The sequence below is a fragment of the Oreochromis niloticus genome, linkage group LG5 (assembly GCF_001858045.2).
Source record: "Oreochromis niloticus isolate F11D_XX linkage group LG5, O_niloticus_UMD_NMBU, whole genome shotgun sequence".
Taxonomy (NCBI): Eukaryota; Metazoa; Chordata; class Actinopteri; order Cichliformes; family Cichlidae; genus Oreochromis; species Oreochromis niloticus.
The window spans coordinates 1,214,789-1,240,662 of record NC_031970.2 but is presented as its reverse complement, the minus strand read 5'-3'; the positions used below and the strand labels follow the sequence as shown (position 1 = coordinate 1,240,662).

The window sequence follows — 25,874 nt, the reverse complement described above, 5'->3', positions numbered from 1 at the left end:
TGCGCAGCATAAAGGTCCTTTCACATCGGACGCAGGATGTGCTGCTAATGCTAACTGCTAACTAAAAGCAAAGGATCCAGAATTTGTTGCGCTGCCTGCTGAGCTCTGTGGGTTTTTGCAGCAGCTCTACCTGTACTAGATGCACCTGCTCCTTGTCGTTTCTATCTCTGACTTTATGTCCTCTACAACAGTTTCTGGGTTTTTTGCTAGTTCTTTAGATGTTCAATAAAAACATGTATGCTAATTCATAACAAGAAAGCTTTGTAGTGAAGCCTGTCATTTCCAAAACACTGCCCCCCCCCGCGGTCCGCAGCGCTGTTGAAAAGGCTGTGGAAGTCCCTGTATAAAGCACGTAGACCTGTGACACAAAAATCACCAAACTCGGACGACCACAGTCCACACACAAATCTTTTTTACACATACAAATCTTTTTTACGCACGCACAAATTCTTTTTACACATACAAATCTTTTTTACGCACGCACAAATTCTTTTTACACATACAAATCTTTTTTACACACACACAAATCTTTTTTACACATACAAATCTTTTTTACGCACGCACAAATTCTTTTTACACATACAAATCTTTTTTACGCACGCACAAATCTTTTTTACACACACACAAATCTTTTTTACACATACAAATCTTTTTTACACACACACAAATCTTTTTTACACATACAAATCTTTTTTACGCACGCACAAATTCTTTTTACACATACAAATCCTGATTTACAAGTACAAAACTGATTTACAAGTACAAAATATTTATGACCACATTTTGAGCCCATAAACACGGCGTTGCTTTTGTAGCTGTTTCCTTCGTTGCCGAGTTTCAAAAATAGCGGTTTTGATTTCTGTGAATTAGACGCTCTCATGACTCACTAAGTGACGCCACTGACCAGCCAATCGGTGACATGCAGTCTGACGTCAGATTTTAGTACCTGCTTGGATGGAACCGAGCAGGTGCTATTTCAGTACACAGTACTACGACCTGATGGAAAACCCTGAAGACTGTTGAGAATTGTGACAGGTCGATCCCAGTAGGTACTAATGGAAAATGGGCTTAAGAGTGCACCTGTGCTTCAGTCATGTGATGGGAGGAAAGCCCAGATTCTTATCTGAGACTTTTAAGAGACTATTGGCAGGGTGGCTGTGGCTCAGGTGGTAGAGCAGATCAGCTAGTGATTGGAAGGTTGGTGGTTCAATTCCTGGCTCCTCCAGTCTGCATGCCAAATATCCTTGGGCAAGATACTAACCCCAAATTGCCCTCCGATGCGTTCATCGGAGTGTGAATGTGTGTGAATGCTTATTAGTTGCACTCGAGTTTAGAAGTGCTTGTATGAGTGGGTGTGATTGGGTGAATGAGGCATGTTGTATAGAGCGCTTTGAGTACTCTGGGAGAGTAGAAAAGCGCTATATAAGAATCAGACCATTTACCACTACACACGGCACCAAACCGCAGCAGTCTCCTCTGGGCGCTTTAAACGTAGAGACTCGACAGCAATTTAGTGCAACTGATCTCAAAATTGGGAAAAAGAATCACAAACGTCATGATTTTTAGGAAAAAGTTCATTTTAGCATAAAGATTTTTAAGAGCCCTGTGACAGACTGGCCATCTGTCCAGGTGTGCATCCTCTCACCTATAACAGCTGAAATAGGCTCCACCCCCCATGACAGTGAAATGGATAAGCAGAAGAAAATGGCTGGAACATGTTTGTGCAGCTAAACTTGTTTTATTCTTTTGGTTTTTGTTTTTTTTGTTTTTACACGTTTTCATTTCCTTGTTAATTTGAGGTGAGCATCATAGTAGCTCAAAACTATCCTTGAACTCAGGAGAGAATCCACAGGTGGAAAGAAAGGGCTCAGCCCTGGAAATAAGCACAGCAGTTCTTCCACAGTTTACGGACTCTTCTAAGACCACAGTCCTGATGTCACCTGGTTTGTCATGGGCGAGGTGTTTTGACTGTTTAACATTCTCACTGTCTACATTAAACCAAAGCTGAGGAAACTGTAAGAAATGAGCCAGAATGTCTTTTTGCTGCATGGATGTCTCAGAGTCTAGGTCAGTCCGTATGGCAGTAGAGACACACCCAAGGCCTACACCCACCGAACAGGAGTTCAGTAGTTTCCATAAACCGAAGCTTGATGTTGGTGTTAAGGCTGTACTGTGTTTGTGGGTCCTGTGACAGAAGCCTGAAATCACTCTGCAGGCATCGGTGTCACCGTCTGTTTGTAAAAATATAGATCTTTATAGATCTTTTTTATCTTTATAGATCTTTTTTATAGAAAATATAGATCTTTTTTTAAAAGATTTGCCTTAAAAAGACTGTTGCATATGCTTTATATCAGGCAGAAAAGACACAGACACACACATCAATGCAAGGTGTTAATTATGTATTAGACCTTATATTGTTTGTAATTAAGATTTATGTTAAAATTATCTTTAATTTTCTAGAAACGGTCAATTCAGTCACATGAGCATGCACTTTGGTGACAGTGGGAAGGAAAAACCTCCACAGAACCAGGTTCAGAGAGGAGCGTCCACATGCTGCGACCAGGTGGGGTGGGCGGAGGAAGACAAAGGCCATGAAATACATGAATCTGAGTAAAAGATCTGAATATTTTTCAAGAGCTCAGCAGCTCTGGAGGAACACAGCATGGCAGGTAGCTACACCTGTATCTACACTGGGTATCTACACCAGTATTTACACCAGTAACTGTTGCAGAGCCTGATCGAAACTGCCCGGGTTACCCCAAAAACTCACTGGTGCCCGATATTGAGCTCAGAGTAAAGCACAGGAGCAATAAGTGGGAGCTGAGAAAGATCCCACTCACAGGTGTGTTTCCACTCAGCACAACGTGGACAGCAGCAGGGAGAGAGAGCGGTGGAGTGTAACACATGACTCATGTTGGATAAATGAGGTCCTTATATACAAACATTCTTCTCAATCTCTGACATTCGCTCAGGCTGGACCTGGATATCACAAAGGTTTCATCGCTATGGTAACAATGCTCTGCTTCTTCTGTGTTGGCCCTCATATTCACACTTCCTTAAACCTCAGCAGCAGCAGCAGGGGTCAAAGGTCAGAGTACTGTTCATCAACAGTACCACGCTTACTGTCAACACTGAGGTTACTGCAGTACTTCAGTCTGTGTCATCATGTGGCTTCAATCTGCCTGCTGATTGGTTTATTGGTGGCAACATTCTGCAGCATGTGGCTAATTAATAACCTAACGCTTCATGTGATGTCATGTGAGGATGAAACGGCTGTGTGTGTGTGTTTGTCTGTGTGTAAGTGTGTGTGTGTGTGTGTCCTTCCTCCACAGCACCAGGAGCACTGAAACCCAGCAGGACTCTGGTTCTGGTTCTGGTTAGGTGGCAGTCTGTTTCAGCGTCCTTATCTCCAGTGAACCAAATGTGATACTGAACCTCAACTTGAACCTGAACCTGAGGTGCTATCCAGGTGACTCCTCCCACCTGTACAGGTACAGTTTACACTTCATTCATAGATCACATGTCTGACACTTACAGCTGAGTGTTTAGCTCAGGTATCGGGATCATTTTAAAATTCCTGTTGTCAGCTTAATACAGGAGCTAATTAACTAATGACCAAACTAACATGACCAGGTTATCTCGAGGCCACGCCTTCTTCTCTTCCACAGGTAACAAGTCCCTCATCTCAGCCTGTGTCACAGGAAAATACCGTACCGTCAGTTGAACAGAAGCTTGTATTTGTGGTGACATCACAGACGTTCTGCATCAGGCTCCTCCCACTGGTGACATCTCAGCTGTGTGGATATAAAGAGCGATGAGTGGCAGAGGGACCTGCGCGTCATGTGGTGTCGAGGTTTCCTGCAGCAGACGGTCAGACATGTTTCCAGCAGGCAGGTCAGTGTGTGTGTGTGTGCGTGCGTGTGTGTGTTATCATATCCTATGAACCCAAACTGATAACTTTTGATAATCTATTGATCATGTCTTACTGTTCTTCGGAGCACAGTAGGCTTCTTCACATGATGGAGAAAAAGTGAGTAACTTTTCTCTCTCTCTCGTACCTGTCCATCAGGCGGGCGTCATCTTTGATGTGGATGGCGTCCTGGTGCGCGGGGCAACCGTGATCCCAGCTGCTCGGCGAGCTTTCAGGAAGCTCCTGGACAGAAACAACAACTTCCTATTTCCCACTGTCTTCGTCACCAATGCAGGAAGCTGCCAGAGACACCACAAAGCCCAGCAGCTGTCTCACCTGCTGGACGTCCAGGTAGGCGGCTGCAGAACTTCCTGTTTTGATTCCAGCTGTCTAGGCGCCGTTTATCGATCGATTATTGAAGCTTTTTTGGACTCTTACATATAATTTAACACAGTCAGCCTGTTTCCTCACTCTGAGCTAGAGAACTGGGCTCCTCGTCATCATCAGTGGATCCATCTCTGCTCTGTGTCAGACTCACCTCTCAGTGAGCCTCCTCCCTACTTGTGTGTGTGCCTCAGGTGATTCTGGTAAAGTTTATCTGCGCTTGCCGTGTTCTCACTGTGGAAGCTGTGACATGGCTGCAGAAACACACCGAGGGCTTCTCCATGTTCATGGGACTCTGTTGGGCTTTAATGTCATTAAGTTATAACTTTAAGAGGTCCCATGACTCTAAATTCAACTCAGGAGGTGATGAAGAGGAGAGGAGGAAGACAGCCCTAACATCACATGACTGTCAAATGGTGTGAGAGGTCGGCTGTGGTCAGTAGAGCTGCTGATACCAGTACCAATACTTTTACTCTTTATAGGCAGCTGATGCAGAAGCGCAGTGTGAATCATCTATCTCAGGGGTGTCCAACTCTAGGCCTCAAGGGCCGGTGTCCTGTAGTTTTTAGATGTGTCCGTGATCCAACACAGCTGATTCAAATGGCTAAATGACCTCCTCATCATGTCTTGCAGTCCTCCACAGGCCTGGTAATGAACTAATCATGTGATTCAGGTGTGTAGATCCAGGGTGAGCTCTAAACCCTGCAGGACACCGGGCCTCGAGGCCTGGAGTTGGGGACCCCTGATCTATCTGCTAATTCTAAACACATTTTACTGACCATTAAATCACTGTGACTTTTACTTTACACAATAATGAGTTAACACAATAAAACACACCTTTCATCTTTTAGCTGACCCGTGTCACGACTCTTATGTGTGTTAGTCTTGTTGTTGTGAATGTTATGAATTTAAGACCTTTAACCTCAGTTACAAATGAGCCCGTGTGGCTCAGTACTGTGTAACATGATGTTAGACAGTGGCATTTATTAAAATTAGTTCATTATTTTAACATGAACATTTTTTAAGGCTGTCAGTGCTAACATTGACGTGATTCAAATTTTTAGCACAATAACCCATGTGGAGCGCAGAACGGACAAACTTTGGACAAACTGCCTGATATGCATTGACAGAGACATTTCAGGGATTTTGATTTCATTCTGCGCTCCAGATGGGTTAATTGTGTTAAAAATTTTAATCGCGTTAATCGTAAAGCCGGATTAACGTTAACGTTGACAGCCCTAATATGTTTTAATTGAATGTGTTGTTGCTCATATCTGTGCTGTGATTGGACATTCAAGTCCTCCTGACTTGAATGTAGAATCATGGGACCACTTCAAGTCTACAGCGCCTCCTAGGGTCCATTTTTAAAGCCTGGCTTACACTAAAGAACATCAGTACGTCACTTTATCTTGTGGCGGCTCCGCCCCCTCTGTCAAATATCACACAAAACAAGAAAGTCGTCAGTGGCTGGGTCCATCTTTTATCTACAGCTGTTCTTTGGACCACTCATGCCTCTCTCTGTCTGTAGATCACACCGGAGCAGGTGGTCCTTTCCCACAGTCCTTTGCAGATGATGACGAGTTTCCACGATAAATGCGTCCTGGTGTCTGGACAGGGGCCGGTGACACACATCGCTAACACGTATCCTCCTCAAAGTTCATCAGGGTCAGAAAACTGCAGAGAGGACCTCATCCTGGTGCTCACAGAGAGATCACGATGAGTTCCAGGAAGCAGGTTTAGCTGCAGCTCTGAGTGCGTTAACCCTGAGATGAAGGAAACTTTTCTGTTCCAGAAACACTGTTAACGTCTACTCTGAGTCAGTTACCCTGGTAACAGACTCCAAACTAACCTGGTGGCTGCCATGATTTCTCTCTGACTCCTCCCCTCTGCTGCACCTGAACCAGCCGACTGACTCATTTCCTCATTCAAGTCAATTCTGTCCAAGCTCAGAGCAGACAATTCATCTGTAGATGTTTTTACAAAAACTATTATAATCAATCACACCAATCATTCACCTGATTCATTATAATCAATCACTCTGATGGATAAATGGATCTTATGTGAGTGACGTTCAGGCTGAGATGGCTTTAAAACTAAAGCTGAACTAAATGTGTTTAAAGTCACTGCAGACAGTCTGACTGTAATCTGATTACATTTCACATTGAAATGTAATTAGATTGAGGTTCGGTCATTTAAAGTCAAACTGAGCCTTGGCAGATTTTCCACGGAAAATCACCTGAATCAGCCTTTGCGGGTCGACGCAGAACCAGATCAGCCGGAACATGGGCTCCGTGATGGATCAGCAAACCAAGTCCACTTGCATGGCAGGACGGATTCCAACGGATTTTTGATCATGGATTCGGATCGGATCAGTCCCAGATCCAGGTCTGCTCGGTCATTCCCCAGTTGATCACGTCTGGATCTGTTTGCAGCTCTGCTCTGATATCTATTCCTGATTTAAAATGTGTCATTCTTCCAAAACTATCCTGAAATATCCTGATCCTGTAGAAGCTGAGACGTCTGTAATATGTTTGTCTTTATGATCAAACTTTAGATCCATCAGAGAAAGCTCTCCTGCATTGTTTTGTTTTGTTTTTTAAACTTTTTTTTAACTTGAAGCTGATATTAGAGCGACATTATCAGCAATTTTATCCAGTTAGGACAGATCTCATGGAATTCTTTAGTATTACTGGAATTTTTGAAATAATGAAATGGTCATTAACTGTAGCAAACAGTCCAAAAACGGACTCGAGGGCAGATCCCTTTTGGATTTCAGCTGAATAATTAGATTTAAAATCAAATCTAAAATTAGGATTCAGGATTCAAGTCGTGATAGCTGACATTATTGATCAGCTGTTCAGGGCTGATCACCTCAGAGTTTGTTCTTAAACTCAGAGTTTGATGAACACAGTTTCTGGAATACGCCCCAGGTTAACCTGAATCCTGATTGTTAATCTGATCTTTAAAAATGTTTCCCAACGTTTCTCTGGATGATGAGACATTGTGAGGTGTTTTTCACTCAGACAAATTTTTTGATTGTGGGACTTTAATTGTCGGAACGTCTGAATGAAAAATCGAGGTGTTACAATCCTGAATGGCTCTTCCAGTTTGGGTTTTCAGAAGGTGGTGACCATGGAGCAGCTCTCAGAACACCACCCCCTGCTGGACATGGTGGACCACAGCAGGAAACCCACACTTCCTGTGAGTCCTGCACACATTAAACTCAGACACATTTGTGCAAACAGTTTTGGATTGGTCAGAATTGAGACTTCGTTCTATCTGGTAAACAGTGCTATTTTTTAAAAAAAGAAAAAAAGGACAGTAATCAGTAAGTTAAATTGCACTGCACATGCTCATTACTTTCTTCTTCCAGAGTTATGTTTGTTCATTCCATCATTGCTTTGTTTGTTTCAGTCATCTCCACCACAGAGTCTCCCCCAGATACAAGGTAAGACAGCCAACACACAGGAAGTGGAATGGCATTTCTTCATCAGCTCCTTTTCTGACTTTCTGTGTTTCCACAGCGATCATCCTGTTTGGGGAGCCAGTCAGATGGGAGACCAATTTGCAGCTGCTGATTGATGTGCTTCTGACCAATGGCAGGCCAGAGTGTGGGTACGACACCCAGCTTTCAGCACAGCTGCCGGTCTTAGCCTGCAACACGGACTTGCTGTGGATGGCCGAGGCCCCATCACCACGGTAACAACCACAGACTTCCCACAGGTTCTAGAGTGGAGGCGTCGTGCTGATGGCTCTGACCTACTCTGTGTTGCTGTAGGTTTGGCCATGGGATGTTCTTACTGTGTCTGGAGTCAGTCTACAGGAATCTGACGGGCCGGGAGCTGGAGTACAAGACACTGCTGGGAAAACCCAGTCTGGTCACGTACCAGTACGCCGAACAGGTGTTACGGCAGCAGAACTGCAACCGCAGGCTGAACACCATCTATGCCGTGGGGTAACCGTATCATCCATATTGAAATTTCTAAGAAATAAAAAAACACTGTAACCCCATCTGTAACAACATCTATAACAACTCCATCTATAACAACTCCATTTATAACAACTCCATCTGTAACAACACTATCTATAACAACTCCATCTATAACAACTCCATCTATAACAACTGCATCTGCAACAACACCATATGTAACAACATCTATAATGACATCTATAACAGCTCCATCTGTAACAACTCCATCTATAACAACTCCATCCGTAACAACTCCATCTATAACAACTCCATCTGCAACAACACCATCTGCAACAACACCATATGTAACAACATCTATAATGACATCTATAACAGCTCCATCTATAACAACACCATCTATAACAACTCCATCTGTAACAACTCCATCTATAACAACTCCATCTGCAACAACACCATATGTAACAACATCTATAATGACATCTATAACAGCTCCATCTATAACAACTCCATCTGTAACAACTCCATCTATTACAACTCCACCTATAACAACTCCATCTATAACGACACCATCTGTAACAACATCTATAATGACATCTATAACAACTCCATCTGTAACAACTCCATCTATAACAACTCCATCCGTAACAACTCCATCTATAACAACTCCATCTGCAACAACACCATCTGCAACAACACCATATGTAACAACATCTATAATGACATCTATAACAGCTCCATGTATAACAACAGCATCTATAACAACTCCATCTGTAACAACTCCATCTATAACAACTCCATCTGCAACAACACCATATGTAACAACATCTATAATGACATCTATAACAGCTCCATCTATAACAACTCCATCTGTAACAACTCCATCTATTACAACTCCACCTATAACAACTCCATCTATAACGACACCATCTGTAACAACATCTATAATGACATCTATAACAACTCCATCTGTAACAACTCCATCTATAACAACTCCATCCGTAACAACTCCATCTATAACAACTCCATCCGTAACAACACCATCTGTATCAACTCCATCTGTAGCAACACCATATGTAACAACATCTATAATTGCATCTATAACAACTCCATCTATAAGAACTCCATCCGTAACAACTCCATCTATAACAACTCCATCTGTACCAACACCATATGTAACAACTACATCTGTAACAACTCCATCTATAACAACTCCATCGGTAACAACTCCATCTATAACAACTCCATCTATAACAACTCCATCTGTAACAACACCATATGTAACAACATCTATAATGACATCTATAACAGCTCCATCTGTAACAACTCCATCTGTAACAACACCATCTATAACAACTCCATCTGTAACAACTGTATCTATTACAACTCCATCTGTAACAACTCCATCTGTAACAACACCATCTATAACAACTCCATCTGTAACAACTCCATCTATAACAACTCCATCTGCAACAACACCATATGTAACAACATCTATAATGACATCTATAACAGCTCCATCTATAACAACTCCATCTGTAACAACTCCATCTATAACAACTCCATCTGTAACAACTCCATCTATTACAACTCCACCTATAACAACTCCATCTATAACGACACCATCTGTAACAACATCTATAATGACATCTATAACAACTCCATCTGTAACAACTCCATCTATAACAACTCCATCCGTAACAACACCATCTGTATCAACTCCATCTATAACAACTCCATCTGTAGCAACACCATATGTAACAACATCTATAATTGCATCTATAACAACTCCATCTATAAGAACTCCATCCGTAACAACTCCATCTATAACAACTCCATCTGTACCAACACCATATGTAACAACTACATCTGTAACAACTCCATCTATAACAACTCCATCCGTAACAACTCCATCTATAACAACTCCATCTATAACAACTGCATCTGTAACAACACCATATGTAACAACATCTATAATGACATCTATAACAGCTCCATCTGTAACAACTCCATCTGTAACAACACCATCTATAACAACTCCATCTGTAACAACTGTATCTATTACAACTCCATCTGTAACAACTCCATCTGTAACAACACCATCTATAACAACTCCATCTGTAACAACTCCATCTATAACAACTCCATCTGCAACAACACCATATGTAACAACGTCTATAATGACGTCTATAACAGCTCCATCTATAACAACTCCATCTGTAACAACTCCATCTATAACAACTCCATCTGTAACAACTCCATCTATAACAACTCCATCCGTAACAACTCCATCTATAACAACTCCATCTGCAACAACACCATCTGCAACAACACCATATGTAACAACATCTATAATGACATCTATAACAGCTCCATCTATAACAACAGCATCTATAACAACTCCATCTGTAACAACTCCATCTATAACAACTCCATCTGCAACAACACCATATGTAACAACATCTATAATGACAGCTATAACAGCTCCATCTATAACAACTCCATCTGTAACAACTCCATCTATTACAACTCCACCTATAACAACTCCATCTATAACGACACCATCTGTAACAACATCTATAATGACATCTATAACAACTCCATCTGTAACAACTCCATCTATAACAACTCCATCCGTAACAACTCCATCTATAACAACTCCATCCGTAACAACACCATCTGTATCAACTCCATCTGTAGCAACACCATATGTAACAACATCTATAATTGCATCTATAACAACTCCATCTATAAGAACTCCATCCGTAACAACTCCATCTATAACAACTCCATCTGTACCAACACCATATGTAACAACTACATCTGTAACAACTCCATCTATAACAACTCCATCGGTAACAACTCCATCTATAACAACTCCATCTATAACAACTCCATCTGTAACAACACCATATGTAACAACATCTATAATGACATCTATAACAGCTCCATCTGTAACAACTCCATCTGTAACAACTCCATCTATAACAACTCCATCTATAACAACTCCATCTGTAACAACTCCATCTATAACAACTCCATCTGCAACAACACCATATGTAACAACATCTATAATGACATCTATAACAGCTCCATCTATAACAACTCCATCTGTAACAACTCCATCTATAACAACTCCATCTGTAACAACTCCATCTATTACAACTCCACCTATAACAACTCCATCTATAACGACACCATCTGTAACAACATCTATAATGACATCTATAACAACTCCATCTGTAACAACTCCATCTATAACAACTCCATCCGTAACAACACCATCTGTATCAACTCCATCTATAACAACTCCATCTGTAGCAACACCATATGTAACGACATCTATAATTGCATCTATAACAACTCCATCTATAAGAACTCCATCCGTAACAACTCCATCTATAACAACTCCATCTGTACCAACACCATATGTAACAACTACATCTGTAACAACTCCATCTATAACAACTCCATCCGTAACAACTCCATCTATAACAACTCCATCTATAACAACTCCATCTGTAACAACACCATATGTAACAACATCTATAATGACATCTATAACAGCTCCATCTGTAACAACTCCATCTGTAACAACACCATCTATAACAACTCCATCTGTAACAACTGTATCTATTACAACTCCATCTGTAACAACTCCATCTATAACAACTCCATCTGTAACAACTCCATCTATAACAACTCCATCTGCAACAACACCATATGTAACAACATCTATAATGACGTCTATAACAGCTCCATCTATAACAACTCCATCTGTAACAACTCCATCTATAACAACTCCATCTGTAACAACTCCATCTATTACAACTCCACCTATAACAACTCCATCTATAACGACACCATCTGTAACAACATCTATAATGACATCTATAACAACTCCATCTGTAACAACTCCATCTATAACAACTCCATCCGTAACAACTCCATCTATAACAACTCCATCTGTAACAACACCATCTGTATCAACTCCATCTATAACAACTCCATCTATAAGAACTCCATCTGTAGCAACACCATATGTAACAACATCTATAATTGCATCTATAACAACTCCATCTATAAGAACTCCATCCGTAACAACTCCATCTATAACAACTCCATCTGTACCAACACCATATTTAACAACTACATCTGTAACAACTCCATCTATAACAACACCATCTATAACAACTCCATCTGTAACAACTTCATCTATAACAACTCCATCTGTAACAACACCATATGTAACAACATCTATAATGACATCTATAACAGCTCCATCTGTAACAACTCCATCTGTAACAACACCATCTATAACAACTCCATCTGTAACAACTGTATCTATTACAACTTCATCTATAACAACTCCATCTATAACAACTCCATCCGTAACAACACCATCTATAACAGCTCCATCTGTAACAACTTCATCTGTAACAACACCATCTATAACAACTCCATCTGTAACAACTCTATTTATTACAACTTCATCTGTAACAACTCCATCTATAACAACTCCATCTGTAACAACTCCATCTATAACAGCTCCATCTGTAACAACTCCATCTATAACAACTCCATCTGTAACAACTCCATCTATAACAACTCCATCTGTAACAACACCATCTATAACAACTCCATCTGTAACAACTGTATCTATTACAACTTCATCTATAACAACTCCATCTATAACAACTCCATCCGTAACAACACCATCTATAACAGCTCCATCTGTAACAACTTCATCTGTAACAACACCATCTATAACAACTCCATCTGTAACAACTCTATTTATTACAACTTCATCTATAACAACTCCATCTATAACAACTCCATCCGTAACAACACCATCTATAACAGCTCCATCTGTAACAACTTCATCCGTAACAACACCATCTATAACAACTCCATCTGTAACAACACCATCTGTAACAACTCCATCTGTAACAACATCAATAATTACATCTATAACAACTCCATCTATAACAACTCCATCCATAACAACACCATCTATAACAACTCCATCTATAACAACTCCATCTGTAATAACACCAAGTGTAACAACTCCATCTGTAACAACATCTATAATGACATCTATAACAACTCCATCTGTAACAACTCCATCTATAAAAACTCCATCCATAACAACTCCATCTGTAACAACATCTATAATGACATCTATAACAACTCCATCTGTAACAACTCCATCTATAACAACTCCATCCGTAACAACTCCATCTATAACAACTCCATCTGTAACAACACCATCTGTATCAACTCCATCTGTAACAACATCTATAATTACATCTATAACAACTTCATCTATAACAACTCAATCCGTAACAACTCCATCTATAACAACTCCATCTGTACCAACACCATATGTAACAACTCCATCTGTAACAACTCCATCCATAACAACTCCATCTATAACGACTCCATCTGTAACAACTCCATCTGTAACAACTCCATCTATAACAACTCCATCTGTAACAACTCCATCGATTACAACTTCATCTGTAACAACTCCATCTATAACAACTCCATCCGTAACAACACCATCTATAACAACTCCATCTGTAACAACACCATCTGTAACAACTCCATCTGTAACAACATCTATAATTACATCCATAACAACTCCATGTATAACAACTCCATCCATAACAACACCATGTATAACAACTCCATCCGTAACAACTCCATCTATAACAACTCCATCTATAACAACTCCATCTCTAACAACACCATATGTAACAACTGCATCTGTAACAACTCCATCTATAACAACTCCATCCGTACCAACTCCATCTATAACAACTCCATCTGTGACAAAACCAAGTGTAACAACTCCATCTGTAACAACACCATACGTAACAACTGCATCTGTAACAACTCCATCTATAACAACTCCATCCGTACCAACTCCATCTATAACAACTCCATCTGTAACAACTCCATCTATAACAACTCCATCCATAACAACTCCATCTGTAACAACCCCATCTGTAACAACACCATGTATAACAACTCCATCTATAACAACTCCATCCGTAAAAACTCCATCTATAACAACTACATCTATAACAACTACATCTGTAACAACCTCTATAATGACATCAATAAGAGCTCCATCTGTTACAACTCCATCTGTAACAACACCATCTATAACAACTCCATCTATAACGACACCATCTATAACAACTCCATCTATAACAACTCCATCTGTAACAACTCGATCTGTAACAACACCATCTATAACAACTCCATCTATTACAACTCCATCTATAACAACTCCATCTATAACGACAACATCTATAACAACTCCATCTGTAACAACTCCATCTGTAACAACACCATCTATAACAACTCCATCTATTACAACTCCATCTGTAACAACACCATCTATAACAACTCCATCTATTACAACTCCATCTATAACGACACCATCTATAACAACTTCATCTGTAACAACTCCATCTGTAATAACTCCATCCAAAACAACTCCATCTATGACAACTCCATCTATAACAACTCCATATGTAACAACATCTATAATAACATCTATAACAGCTCCATCTGTAACAACTCCATCTATTACAACTCAATCTGTAACAACTCCATCTGTAACAACACAGTGTATAACAACTCCATCTGTAACAACTCCATCTATAACAACTCCATCTGTAACAACTCCATCTATTACAACTCCATCTGTAACGACACAATCTATTACAACTCCATCTGTAACAACTCCATCTATAACAACTCCATCTGTAACAACACCATCTGTAACAACATCTATAATTACATCTATAACAACTCCATCTATACCAACTCCATCTGTAACAACTCAATCTGTAACAACTCCATCTGTAACAACACAGTGTATAACAACTCCATCTGTAACAACTCCATCTATAACAACTCCATCTGTAACAACTCCATCTATTACAACTCCATCTGTAACAACTCCATCTGTAACGACACAATCTATTACAACTCCATCTGTAACAACTCCATCTATAACAACTCCATCTGTAACAACACCATCTGTAACAACATCTATAATTACATCTATAAGAACTCCATCTATAGCAACTCCATCTGTAACAACTCAATCTGTAACAACTCCATCTATAACAACTCCATCTGTAACAACACAATGTATAACAACTCCATCTGTAACAACTCCATCTATAACAACTCCATTTGTAACAACACCATCTGTAACAACACCATCTATAACAACACCATCTATAACAACTCCATCTGTAACAACACCATCTATAACAACTCCATTTGTAACAACACCATCTGTATCAACATGTATAATGACATCTATAACAACTCCATCTGTAACAACTCCATCTATAAAAACTCCATCCATAACAACTCCATCTGTAACAACTCCATATATAACAACTCCATCCAAAACAACTCCATCTATGACAACTCCATCTATAACAACTCCATATGTAACAACATCTATAATAACATCTATAACAGCTCCATCTGTAACAACTCCATCTATTACAACTCCATCTGTAACAACACCATCTGTAACAACATCTATAATTACATCTATAACAACTCCATCTATACCAACTCAATCTGTAACAACTCAATCTGTAACAACTCCATCTGTAACAACACAATGTATAACAACTCCATCTGTAACAACTCCATCTATTATAACTCCATCTATAACAACTCCATCTGTAACACCACCATCTATAACAACTCCATCTGTAACAACTCCATCTGTAACAACTCCATCTGTAACAACTCCATCTATAAAAACTCCATGTGTAACACCACCATCTATAACAACTCCATCAGTAAAAACACTATCTGTAACAACATCTATAATGACATCTATGAAAGCTCCATCTGTAACAACTCCATCTGTAACGACATCATCTATAAAATCTCCATCTGTAACAACTCCATCTGTAACGACACCATCTATAGCCACTCCATCTGTAACGACATCATCTGTAACAACTCCATCTGTAACGACACCATCTATAGCCACTCCATCTGTAACGACATCATCTGTAACAACTCCATCTGTAACGACACCATCTATAGCCACTCCATCTGTAACGACATCATCTGTAACAACTCCATCTGTAACGACATCATCTGTAACAACTTCATTTGTAACGACTCCATTTGTAACAACACCATCTGGAACAACACCATCTGTAAACAACTCCATCTATAACAACTCCATCTCTTGTCACACATCTGTCACACCCTCTGTAATAACACCATCTGTAACAACACGTGTAACAACTCCATCTATAACAAATCCATCTGTAACAACTCCATCAATAACAACACCATCTATAACAACTCCATCTGTTACAACTCCATCTATAACAACTCCATCTGTAACAACTCCATCTGTAACGACATCATCTATAACAACTCCATCTATAACAACTCCATCTGTAACAACATGTATAATGACATGTATAACAACACCATCTGTAACAACTCCATCTGTAACGACATCACCTGTAACGACATCATCTGTAACAACACCATCTGGAACAACTCCATTTGTAACGACTCCATTTGTAACAACACCATCTGGAACAACACCATCTGTAACAACACCATCTGTAACAACACCATCTGTAAACAACTCCATCTCTAGCCACACATCTGTAACAACGTCTGTAATAACACCATCTGTAACAACACCTGTAACAACTCCATCCATAACAACACCATTTGTAACAACTCCATCTCTAGCTACACATCTGTAACAACCTCTGTAATAACACCATCTGTAACAACACCTGTAACACCTCCATCTATAACAACACCATCTGTAACAACAGCTGTAACAACTCCATCCATAACAACACCATTTGTAACAACTCCATCTCTAGCTACACATCTGTAACAACCTCTGTAATAACACCATCTGTAACAACACCTGTAACACCTCCATCTATAACAACACCATCTGTAACAACTCCATCTCTAGCCACACATCTGTAACAACCTCTGTAATAACACCATCTGTAACAACACCTGTAACAACTCCATCCATAACAACACCATCTGTAACAACTCCATCTCTAGCGACACATTTGTAACACCCTCTGTAATAACAACACCTGGAACAACACCATCTGTAACAACTCCATCTATAACGACACCATCTATAGCCACTCCATCTGTAACGACATCATCTGTAACAACTCCATCTGTAACAACTCCATCTGTAACGACATCATCTGTAACAACTCCATTTGTAACGACTCCATTTGTAACAACACCATCTGGAACAACACCATGTGTAAACAACTCCATCTATAACTCCATCTCTAGCCACACATCTGTCACACCCTCTGTAATAACACCATCTGTAACAACACCTGTAACAGCTCCATCCATAACAACACCATCTGTAATAACCCCATCTCTAGCGACACATTTGTAACACCCTCTGTAATAACAACACCTGGAACAACACCATCTGTAACAACTCCATCTGTAACAACACCATCTATAGCCACTCCATCTGTAATGACATCATCTGTAACAACTCCATCTGTAACGACATCATCTGTAACAACTCCATTTGTAACGACTCCATTTGTAACAACACCATCTGGAACAACACCATGTGTAAACAACTCCATCTATAACAACTCCATCTCTAGCCACACATCTGTCACACCCTCTGTAATAACACCATCTGTAACAACACGTGTAACAACTCCATCCATAACAACACCATCTGTAACACCATCAGTAAAACATGATCTACAACAGCAACGTCATCTATACCAACATCTGCTGATAGCTTCTTCTCTATTCGGTTGTCTTGGTATTGTGACAGTTTCACTTGTCCAACAGAGAAATAAAGCAGCTCCTAATTGGGAATTGGTCAGATAAATAAAAAATTACTTATAATTTAATCATGGCTTTGTTTGTAGTTGTACTGGAAATTTCCTTTGATGTATCAATCACATATTTTAATCATGTCATATTAGTAATAGTAACATCACTTTCTCACTTTAGTATAGCAAGATAATACCTGACACCAATTGTATGCATGCATGTAGAATGTTATCACTCACCTGGTGGTGCAATTTCATTTAAGATTTTCCACAACAAAGTTCTGAATGCTTTTGAGTTTAATTATAAATTTTGATGGTATTTTACACTGCCTCTTGCAGCTCACCAGCAATCACTTGATGGTGTGACCCAGCGTCACAGCTTGGGAACCAGTATCTACTTTGTTGGCTAATCCAACTGTCTTCTTGTTGCCTAGTGACAACCTAATGACCGACATCTATGGTGCTAACTTGTACAACCGTTACCTGGCTCAGCAGCATGCTGCTGTGACAACCACCACCAGGCTGGTTGCCCGGGGAATGGGAAGTGAGGTGATGGCAGAGGAGGAGCCGATGTCTGCAATTCAGTGCCACTCTATCCTGGTACGTACATCACCTTTGAGGTAATAAACCTCAAAGGTGACGTATTCTTTCTTTTTTTGAAAGGTGGATATTCATTAAAAAATGAATTTAAATAATGAGGTCGAAGTGCAAAGGCTGGCATCTACATGAATGTTAAAATCACCCACAATAATTATTTTATCTGAGCTGAGCACTAAATCAGATAAAAAGTCTGAGAAATCAGACAGAAACTCTGTGTAAGGCCCAGGTGGACGATAGATGATAACAAGTAAGACTGGTTTCTGAGTTTTACAGCTGGGGTGGGCAAGGCTAAGCATCAGGCTTTCAAATAAATTAAAAGTCTGTCTGGGTCTTTCGTTGATTTTTGGGCTGGTGTGAAAAATTGCTGCCACACGACCTCTCCTTTAAGGAGAACATGCGGCTAAACATGTCACTCCTGGTCTGATTGGGGAGGGGACCAGAGAAAACTGCAGAGTCCAACATTGTTTTAGCAAAGTTACACACCGATTCAATATTGATTTTAGTGACCTCCGATTGGCGTAACCGGGTGTCATTACTGCCGACGTGAATTATGATTTTACTGAATTTACATTTACCCTTGTCTTCAATTGGAAGACAATTGACTATGGTTGCCGGTGTCTCTAGCTTCACATGTCTGAGAACAGAATCACCAATTACCAGAGTTTGACCCCCGGCGGGTGTGTCGCCGAGTGGGGAAAAACGGTTAGACACATGAACAGGTTGGTGGTGTACCTGGGGCTTCTGTTTAAGACTATGCTTCCTCCTCACCGTCACCCAGCCGCCCTCTTTCCCCAGCTGCTTGGGGTCTGTATTGAATTGAAAAAGTATTGAATCAACTTCTTTACTCAAGTAAAACTGAAAAGTACAGACTCTGAAATGTACTCAAAGTAAGAAAATAAAAAGTAGTTCCTTGAACAGCAATTCTACCATCTACTTTTATACAAACTGAGCTTTGTGCATTATCAATATGATTATTATGATTATAAAATAATAATTTTTTTTGGTTGCCTACATTGTAGCAGGTGACTTTACCTCCACATCTGGACACAAAAATGAGTACAGTCATAGGTTAAAGTGGGATTTAAAGGACTACTATGATCATGTCTGCACTCACTCGAACCTGCTCCAACTTCCCAGTATAAACACTATAAATTATATCATTGACCCTAAAGTAATGAAAACGTAAGGAGCAAAAAGTAGTAAGTAGTAAGTAATTAAATATCTGACACAAGGAGCAGGAAAGTGCAGAACGAACAGGTGAAGAGGCCCTGCTGCTAGCGACTCGGCTACAAGCTAAGCTAAGCTAAGCTAGTGAATCCCTAAAGACAGTGAGTGAATACTGTGACTATAATTAGTGGGTGAATCAACAGAGAGTGCTCTTTGGACTTATCTTATGATCACACCATAAGATAAGTCATTATCCAAAACTAAACAGGCTAAACAAAAACACTGTGAACTGTAACAGGAATAGGAAGTGATACTGTATTGCAGAGAGAGCTAAAACCAAGTCAGTAAATCGGGGCTAATAAGCCTAATTTTGATTTTGAGCATCAGTGATTTAGTCCTTCAAAATAAAAGCATGTGGACATCTGAATTCAAAATAATGAGACTGGAAAAATGCTTATCTTCTCATGTACCTGTCCTCAGGTATGCACAGGTCTCTACAATCCCAGTTTCCCACTGCCAAGTGACCAGAATAGCAGCATCATGGAGACGGTGTTTCACGGTCACAGAGACCTGGTACCGGAACCCGACCTGATGGAGCCGAGTCACATGGTGGAGGACGTGGAGGCTGCTGTGGACCTACTGCTGCAGCAGGAGGGCTCTGACCTCTGACCTTCACAATGAGAAACCTGCTCCTGGTTCTCATCAATATACTCCTCTGCCTTTAATCAGAGCTGGTGATAAATTAGATTGCCTGGAGGGACACACTCTCTCCTACTCTGATTGGTTGTTTTGCTGTCAGGTGATGCTCTGATGTTGGAAAAAGTCCTGCAGCAGCTGATCATCAGTGTGTTGAATAAAGTTTAGAAATCTGTGACTTGTGTTTTTATTTTGATATTTCTTGACAGGTATCATCACGTATCCTGAGGGGAGAATGACAGAAAGAGAGCAGCTTTATCTCCATTTGTACATACGCAGACAACTTCTGCTCTCACTGTCACGGTCAGCCACAGATACATACTTCATCCACAAACATTCCAGACATACATAAGTACTAATAACTTTCCACATTCATGGGTCAGAATAAAGCTTTTATAATAAAATTAGATGTTTATTAGTCTTTGAATCTTTAAACGTAGAGCTGTGGAGCTTAGAGACGTGTTTGTTTCATTTAAACTCAGTCTTATCGAGTTTGAATGTTGTTGATAATCTCTCTGTGCGAGCAGCTACGTATGAAAGACAAGATGATCTCGTAAATATGAAGATTCATGTTCTGGAGTTTGATGTGAAGGCCAACAAATTGTGTGGTTACACTGTAACCTTGGTTCTCTGAGTGAGAGACTATTGCTCCACTCCGTTACATATTGCACCTGTACAGATAGGTGCGTTTGTGCCTTTTGGCAGCAAAGCAGGGTTGGGCTGGAGGACCAATCCAGCAGTCCCTGTGGACTGACAGTGCATGGAGCTCACTAAGCACACACATGCACTACCAAGTGGACATCAAGCAATCACCGGTTTCACTTCTGCACAGAGCTGCAGGGCGTGGCCGGGCTAGCCATAGTGTGTTAAAGAAGTATCCACACGTGTGTGTCAATACTGCAAATTTTGTTATCGGTCGGATACCAAGTAAATACATGACCAGTATTACCGATAGAAACACTTTTAATCCTTAAGGTGACCTGTCGGGGAGAGCAGTGTGTCCTGATTTATAAGCTGATTCATCATCAGTCATTTTAAAGATCATTAAATCACTGTAACTTTTACTTTCCACAAACTTGACATAACACAATAAAACACACCTTTCAGCTTTTATTTTGGAGAGCTGGACGTCTCTAATGCAGGCTGTAAATAAAACATGCACCACAGAAAGGTTCAGACATGTTTCACAGCATGTTTGACGGATATTTGTTCTTTAAAAAAGATTTCACACAGTTCAGAGGGCACTGATTAACAATAATGTGAAATTACGATCTGATATTGTAGCAAAAAGACTGAAGTCATGTTTGGATACCATTAGAGATGACCCTCAGCCTTTATGCAAGGAACACATCTAAGTACCAAAGTCAGGTTGATTCTGGATGTGACGGATCAGAACTGAAAACAGGTTTATCTTCTTTATAGATACGTTTAAAGCCTTTGAGCCTGTAAACATCAAATTCTTAATCAATGTTTTGGACTAGATTTTGGTCAGTACTTCAAAAAAGAATTAAAACATTTTATAATGATGGTAATATTTTGGTTAAACATTGGTGGAAACCACTCGGAGAGTTTCTCAGGCATTAAACACGGAGGTCCTGCTGAACCTTTCTTCTTTCTGTTAAAATAACACATTTGAAGGATCACCGTCTCAGGTCAGGAAATGAAATGCTGTCAGCTCGCAGGTGATACAGCTGTCTTCATTAAAAATGAGTTCAAAACAAAGATGATAAACTGCATTAATGCTTTCTCTGGAGTATCAGGTCTGACTTTAAACATGAAAATGTGTCCTGTTCCTGTCGGAGAGGCTCGTGTCCATAAAGAAGGTTTTCCTGTCAAAGAACAGATGACTTATTTGGGAACTAACATCTGTCGAGATCAATCTGAGAGGGTCATTTCTAATTTTCAGCATTTAAATCCAAAAATGAAAAACAGATTTGATCTGTGGCTCATGAGCCATCGATCACTGATCCTTTTATCTTAAACAGGGATTGTCTCACTCAGTGCATCCTGCAAAAGTAAAAATGTTCCTAAATCATTTGTAAAACAGTCGATGCTGCACTTCATTACTTTGTGTGGGAAAACAGAAATATGCTGTGAAGGTTCTCAGCCATCCAGGTCATTGTAGTCTAAGGAGCTTGGAAAGAAAAGCGTCTGGACTTCTTTAAGTTTAATCCAAGAAGCTTCTTCAGTTCTAAGGTCAAATGATGGAGAGTTCCAGATTTAAACCCTTTGGGAGTATCCCCCCCCCAAGAGGGACAAAAGGACCCCCTGATGATCCTCTACCTAATCACATGAGCCAAGATGTGAAAATGGGTGTAGGTCACAATCAGCCAGGGTTTCAGGTGAGCTCATTGTGAAACCTAGCCCCACCCTATCATGTGATTTCCTGAGGTCAGATGGCCCAGGGTGTGAGTGGGCATTAAGGCGTCTGGGGAGGGAACTCAAAACTGGATTATAGATGGCAGACAGTTGTTGTCGTAAGCCACTGTTCTTTTCCTTAAAATCGCTTGGGAAAACACTATTTCACATCATTACAGTGCTGGTTAAGGTTAAGAATAAGGTTATGGTTAGGGTAAGGGATAAGGTTGTGGTTAGGGTTAGGGAAAAGGTTAGGTTTAGGGCTGCAATACAGGGCTGGAACGTCTATTACCGTGGGAGCGTCATTCCACTGGATTTAATCCATAACCCGGCACGTACCATAAGAACTCGGAAGGTCACCTTTCGCGTTCCTCACGGCACCGCGGGACGTGACAAAACGTCGGGATGTTACGCCTCGGGAGGGAGAACGGGCTCGACAAAACACGGTTTAAATAATCAAGATTTCTTTAGATGCTGTGGAGATTCAGAAATTCTTTTATTGCTGCCATATAACCTGCATTATTATAATTGCATTAATAACATGTTTTACAGCATTATTTTATTAGTAATATTTCTTACAGGGTTCATATTGTATTGAAGATGTTTGTCATCACATTGACCTTTTTATTTACAGGCTTAGTTATGATCATTTTATATACATTGCATATTTGTGCTGATTTGAAGTTGATGTTTCATCCAAAAGGGTCTTAAGTTTCACTGGAGAACATAGAAGGTTGACTGCATGCATGCTTACAATACACATAAATTTAGTGACGAAGGCCCAAGTGTCTTCTGCTTCTTTTTGTAACCTGTTGCCCTTTAGTCTACTTGGTGACTGATGACCAGAGTCAGTGACCAGCCTCAGAGACCCTGGGGGCTTGAAGTTTATTGTCTTATTTGGTAGGTGTTATAGAAAAGAGAAGTTATATGTCTGTGTCTAGCCATTAAAGATGTACAAGATGTACCGTTGTCTGTAAACAATGACTGTACACAATGTATTTTTGACCTGTAATTGACGCACGTGGGGGTGTGATCCTCAGTGCTATAAAACCAGCATGTATTTTTGGAGGGAGACTCATGCTGAAATTTCTTCTTCTGTGTTAATAAACTCACCGTTTGATTGCACTTTTCTGGGGCCTCCGTGGTTTGTTTCACTGCTCTACATTGATTGATTTCGCAACAATGCCTACAGATGAGAACCAGATGTAATGAAATTGTGGGGACCAATGCTCAGGAAAAGAGCAATAGACTTCTGAAAATATTTCAAATTTTTATACTTATACTTGTACTATAGTTCGGAAAATTGTTCAGAAAGTTTTATTGAGGATTTCAAGAAAACAAATCCACCAATACCTTATATGTTAAAAAGAAATGGGAGAAAGAAACAGGCTCAGTAGGTATTGAGGTATTTGTTATGTAAAATGCAAAAGGAACCAACCTGTTCATCCAACTGGGGAGAGTTCGGCTGGTTTGTTTTTTCCCAACCCCAGACCAAAGAATCCCTTCAAAGTCCAAAGGTGAATCACTGCCATGCATTCTGGTCCTGCCCCAAAGTTACTGAGAAGATATCCACAAATGTTTGGAGAAGATTTGCTGTACCCCAAATTCCCTTTGATTGCTTACATATGTACTTAGGCCAAATATAACTAGTCCATAACATAAATATCTACTGAGAATTATTTTAGTGTTCCTGACTAGGAAGTGGCTCCAAGCAGACATACCAGGAATAAAAAAACTGTACAATGCTGTTAGAAAAAGACAAGAATAAACAAGACAATACAAAATACAATACTACTGTAAATGATAGATTATAAATTATACCCCCCTTTACAAGATATTTATATTGCAGATGTCGTACAGTTATGCACATTTCTGAGCTTTGTTATTGTTGCACATTATTCAGTAGTTTTTGTTTGCAGTCTGACTGTGGTGGGGAGGAAGCTATTGAAAAGCCTGTGTGCAGTTTCTGAGCAGGGAGTGAGTCCCTGATAACTCCATCTGCTCTTCTCCAGCAGCTCTGTGCGTTTATAGAGTCCAAGGATGGATGTTTGGTCATAGAGGTTTGTCTCCAGTGTTTAGCAAAGTTGTGCATGGACAAATATAAACGTCAGGTTTCTTTCTCCAGGAATGTTGTAGCGCTCCTACAAGACCATCAATAAAACTCAAAATGTAAAAAAGTAAAAGTGTTCTTATTTTAACAGCTGACGTTTAATTAAATCTCACATTAAAAATGACGGTGATTTAACCCAGGAGGAGAAACATCATGTTGATGCATGGAGATGCTGAACACTGCTCCACACATGATCAAATGATGCTTTCATATTTGTTCTCCTGCAAACCCTGTCAACTAAAGTAAAAATAAAAGCATTCTAACATCTGACCTGTTTGTTGTTATCCAATACGCAGCGTGATCTGTGCTTACTGTCTAATATTCTATCAAGAGGCATGAAGTTTGTGTTTCAGTCATGTAGTGATTTCTGCTGAAATCATGAAGCTGAAGTATGAAGCTTATTAGACACGGTGAAACAGATCAGATGTAAAAGCCAATTTTGTGCTTAAAAAAACTCTTTAAATGATTTTTTTCCTTCAAAAATCAGCTGATTTCATTATGTGTAATTTCCATTGCAAATATTAATCACAGATCGTTTAAAGGGGGATGGCAGAAAAAAGTAATTCTGTTTTTTTTTTTACCAACCGTACTTTATTTGAAACACAGAACACTGCAGAACAATGTTCTTGTGCACATCTCGATAAACGATGTTAGCAGGTGTTAAACAACGATAATAAACAGAGAAATAAAAGAAATAAAGTAATGGCCACAAAAATAAGCCATCTCTGGTGATGACACTCATGAATGTTGCAAGGGGAGAAAAACAATTCAAACATAAATAAATAAAATACAATAATACTGCACTAACGCCTCCAGAAATCGCTACCTTATCGTGGTGGAGGGCTTTGTATG

The 25,874-nt window shown here is 39.9% G+C and overlaps 1 protein-coding gene across 7 annotated transcripts; it reads left to right on the top strand.

Annotated features, from left to right (window-relative positions):
- Positions 1-798: 798 nt before the first annotated feature.
- zgc:77375 (haloacid dehalogenase-like hydrolase domain-containing 5) lies at positions 799-20,732 on the top strand. Of its 7 annotated transcripts, none has more exons than XM_025907045.1 (11): positions 799-1,197; positions 3,333-3,491; positions 3,669-3,894; positions 4,070-4,261; positions 5,823-5,935; positions 7,402-7,495; positions 7,709-7,742; positions 7,819-7,993; positions 8,073-8,249; positions 18,526-18,691; positions 20,339-20,732. In XM_025907045.1, exons 3-11 carry the CDS (start codon positions 3,841-3,843, stop codon positions 20,525-20,527), a joined length of 1,194 nt encoding a protein of 397 aa, XP_025762830.1. In that variant the 5' UTR covers positions 799-1,197; positions 3,333-3,491; positions 3,669-3,840; the 3' UTR covers positions 20,528-20,732. The 7 variants fall into 7 exon arrangements, with proteins under 7 accessions (XP_025762830.1, XP_025762828.1, XP_025762825.1 ...); XM_025907043.1 differs by having other exon boundaries at positions 3,303-3,491; XM_025907040.1 differs by having other exon boundaries at positions 3,264-3,491.
- Positions 20,733-25,874: the final 5,142 nt, after the last annotated feature.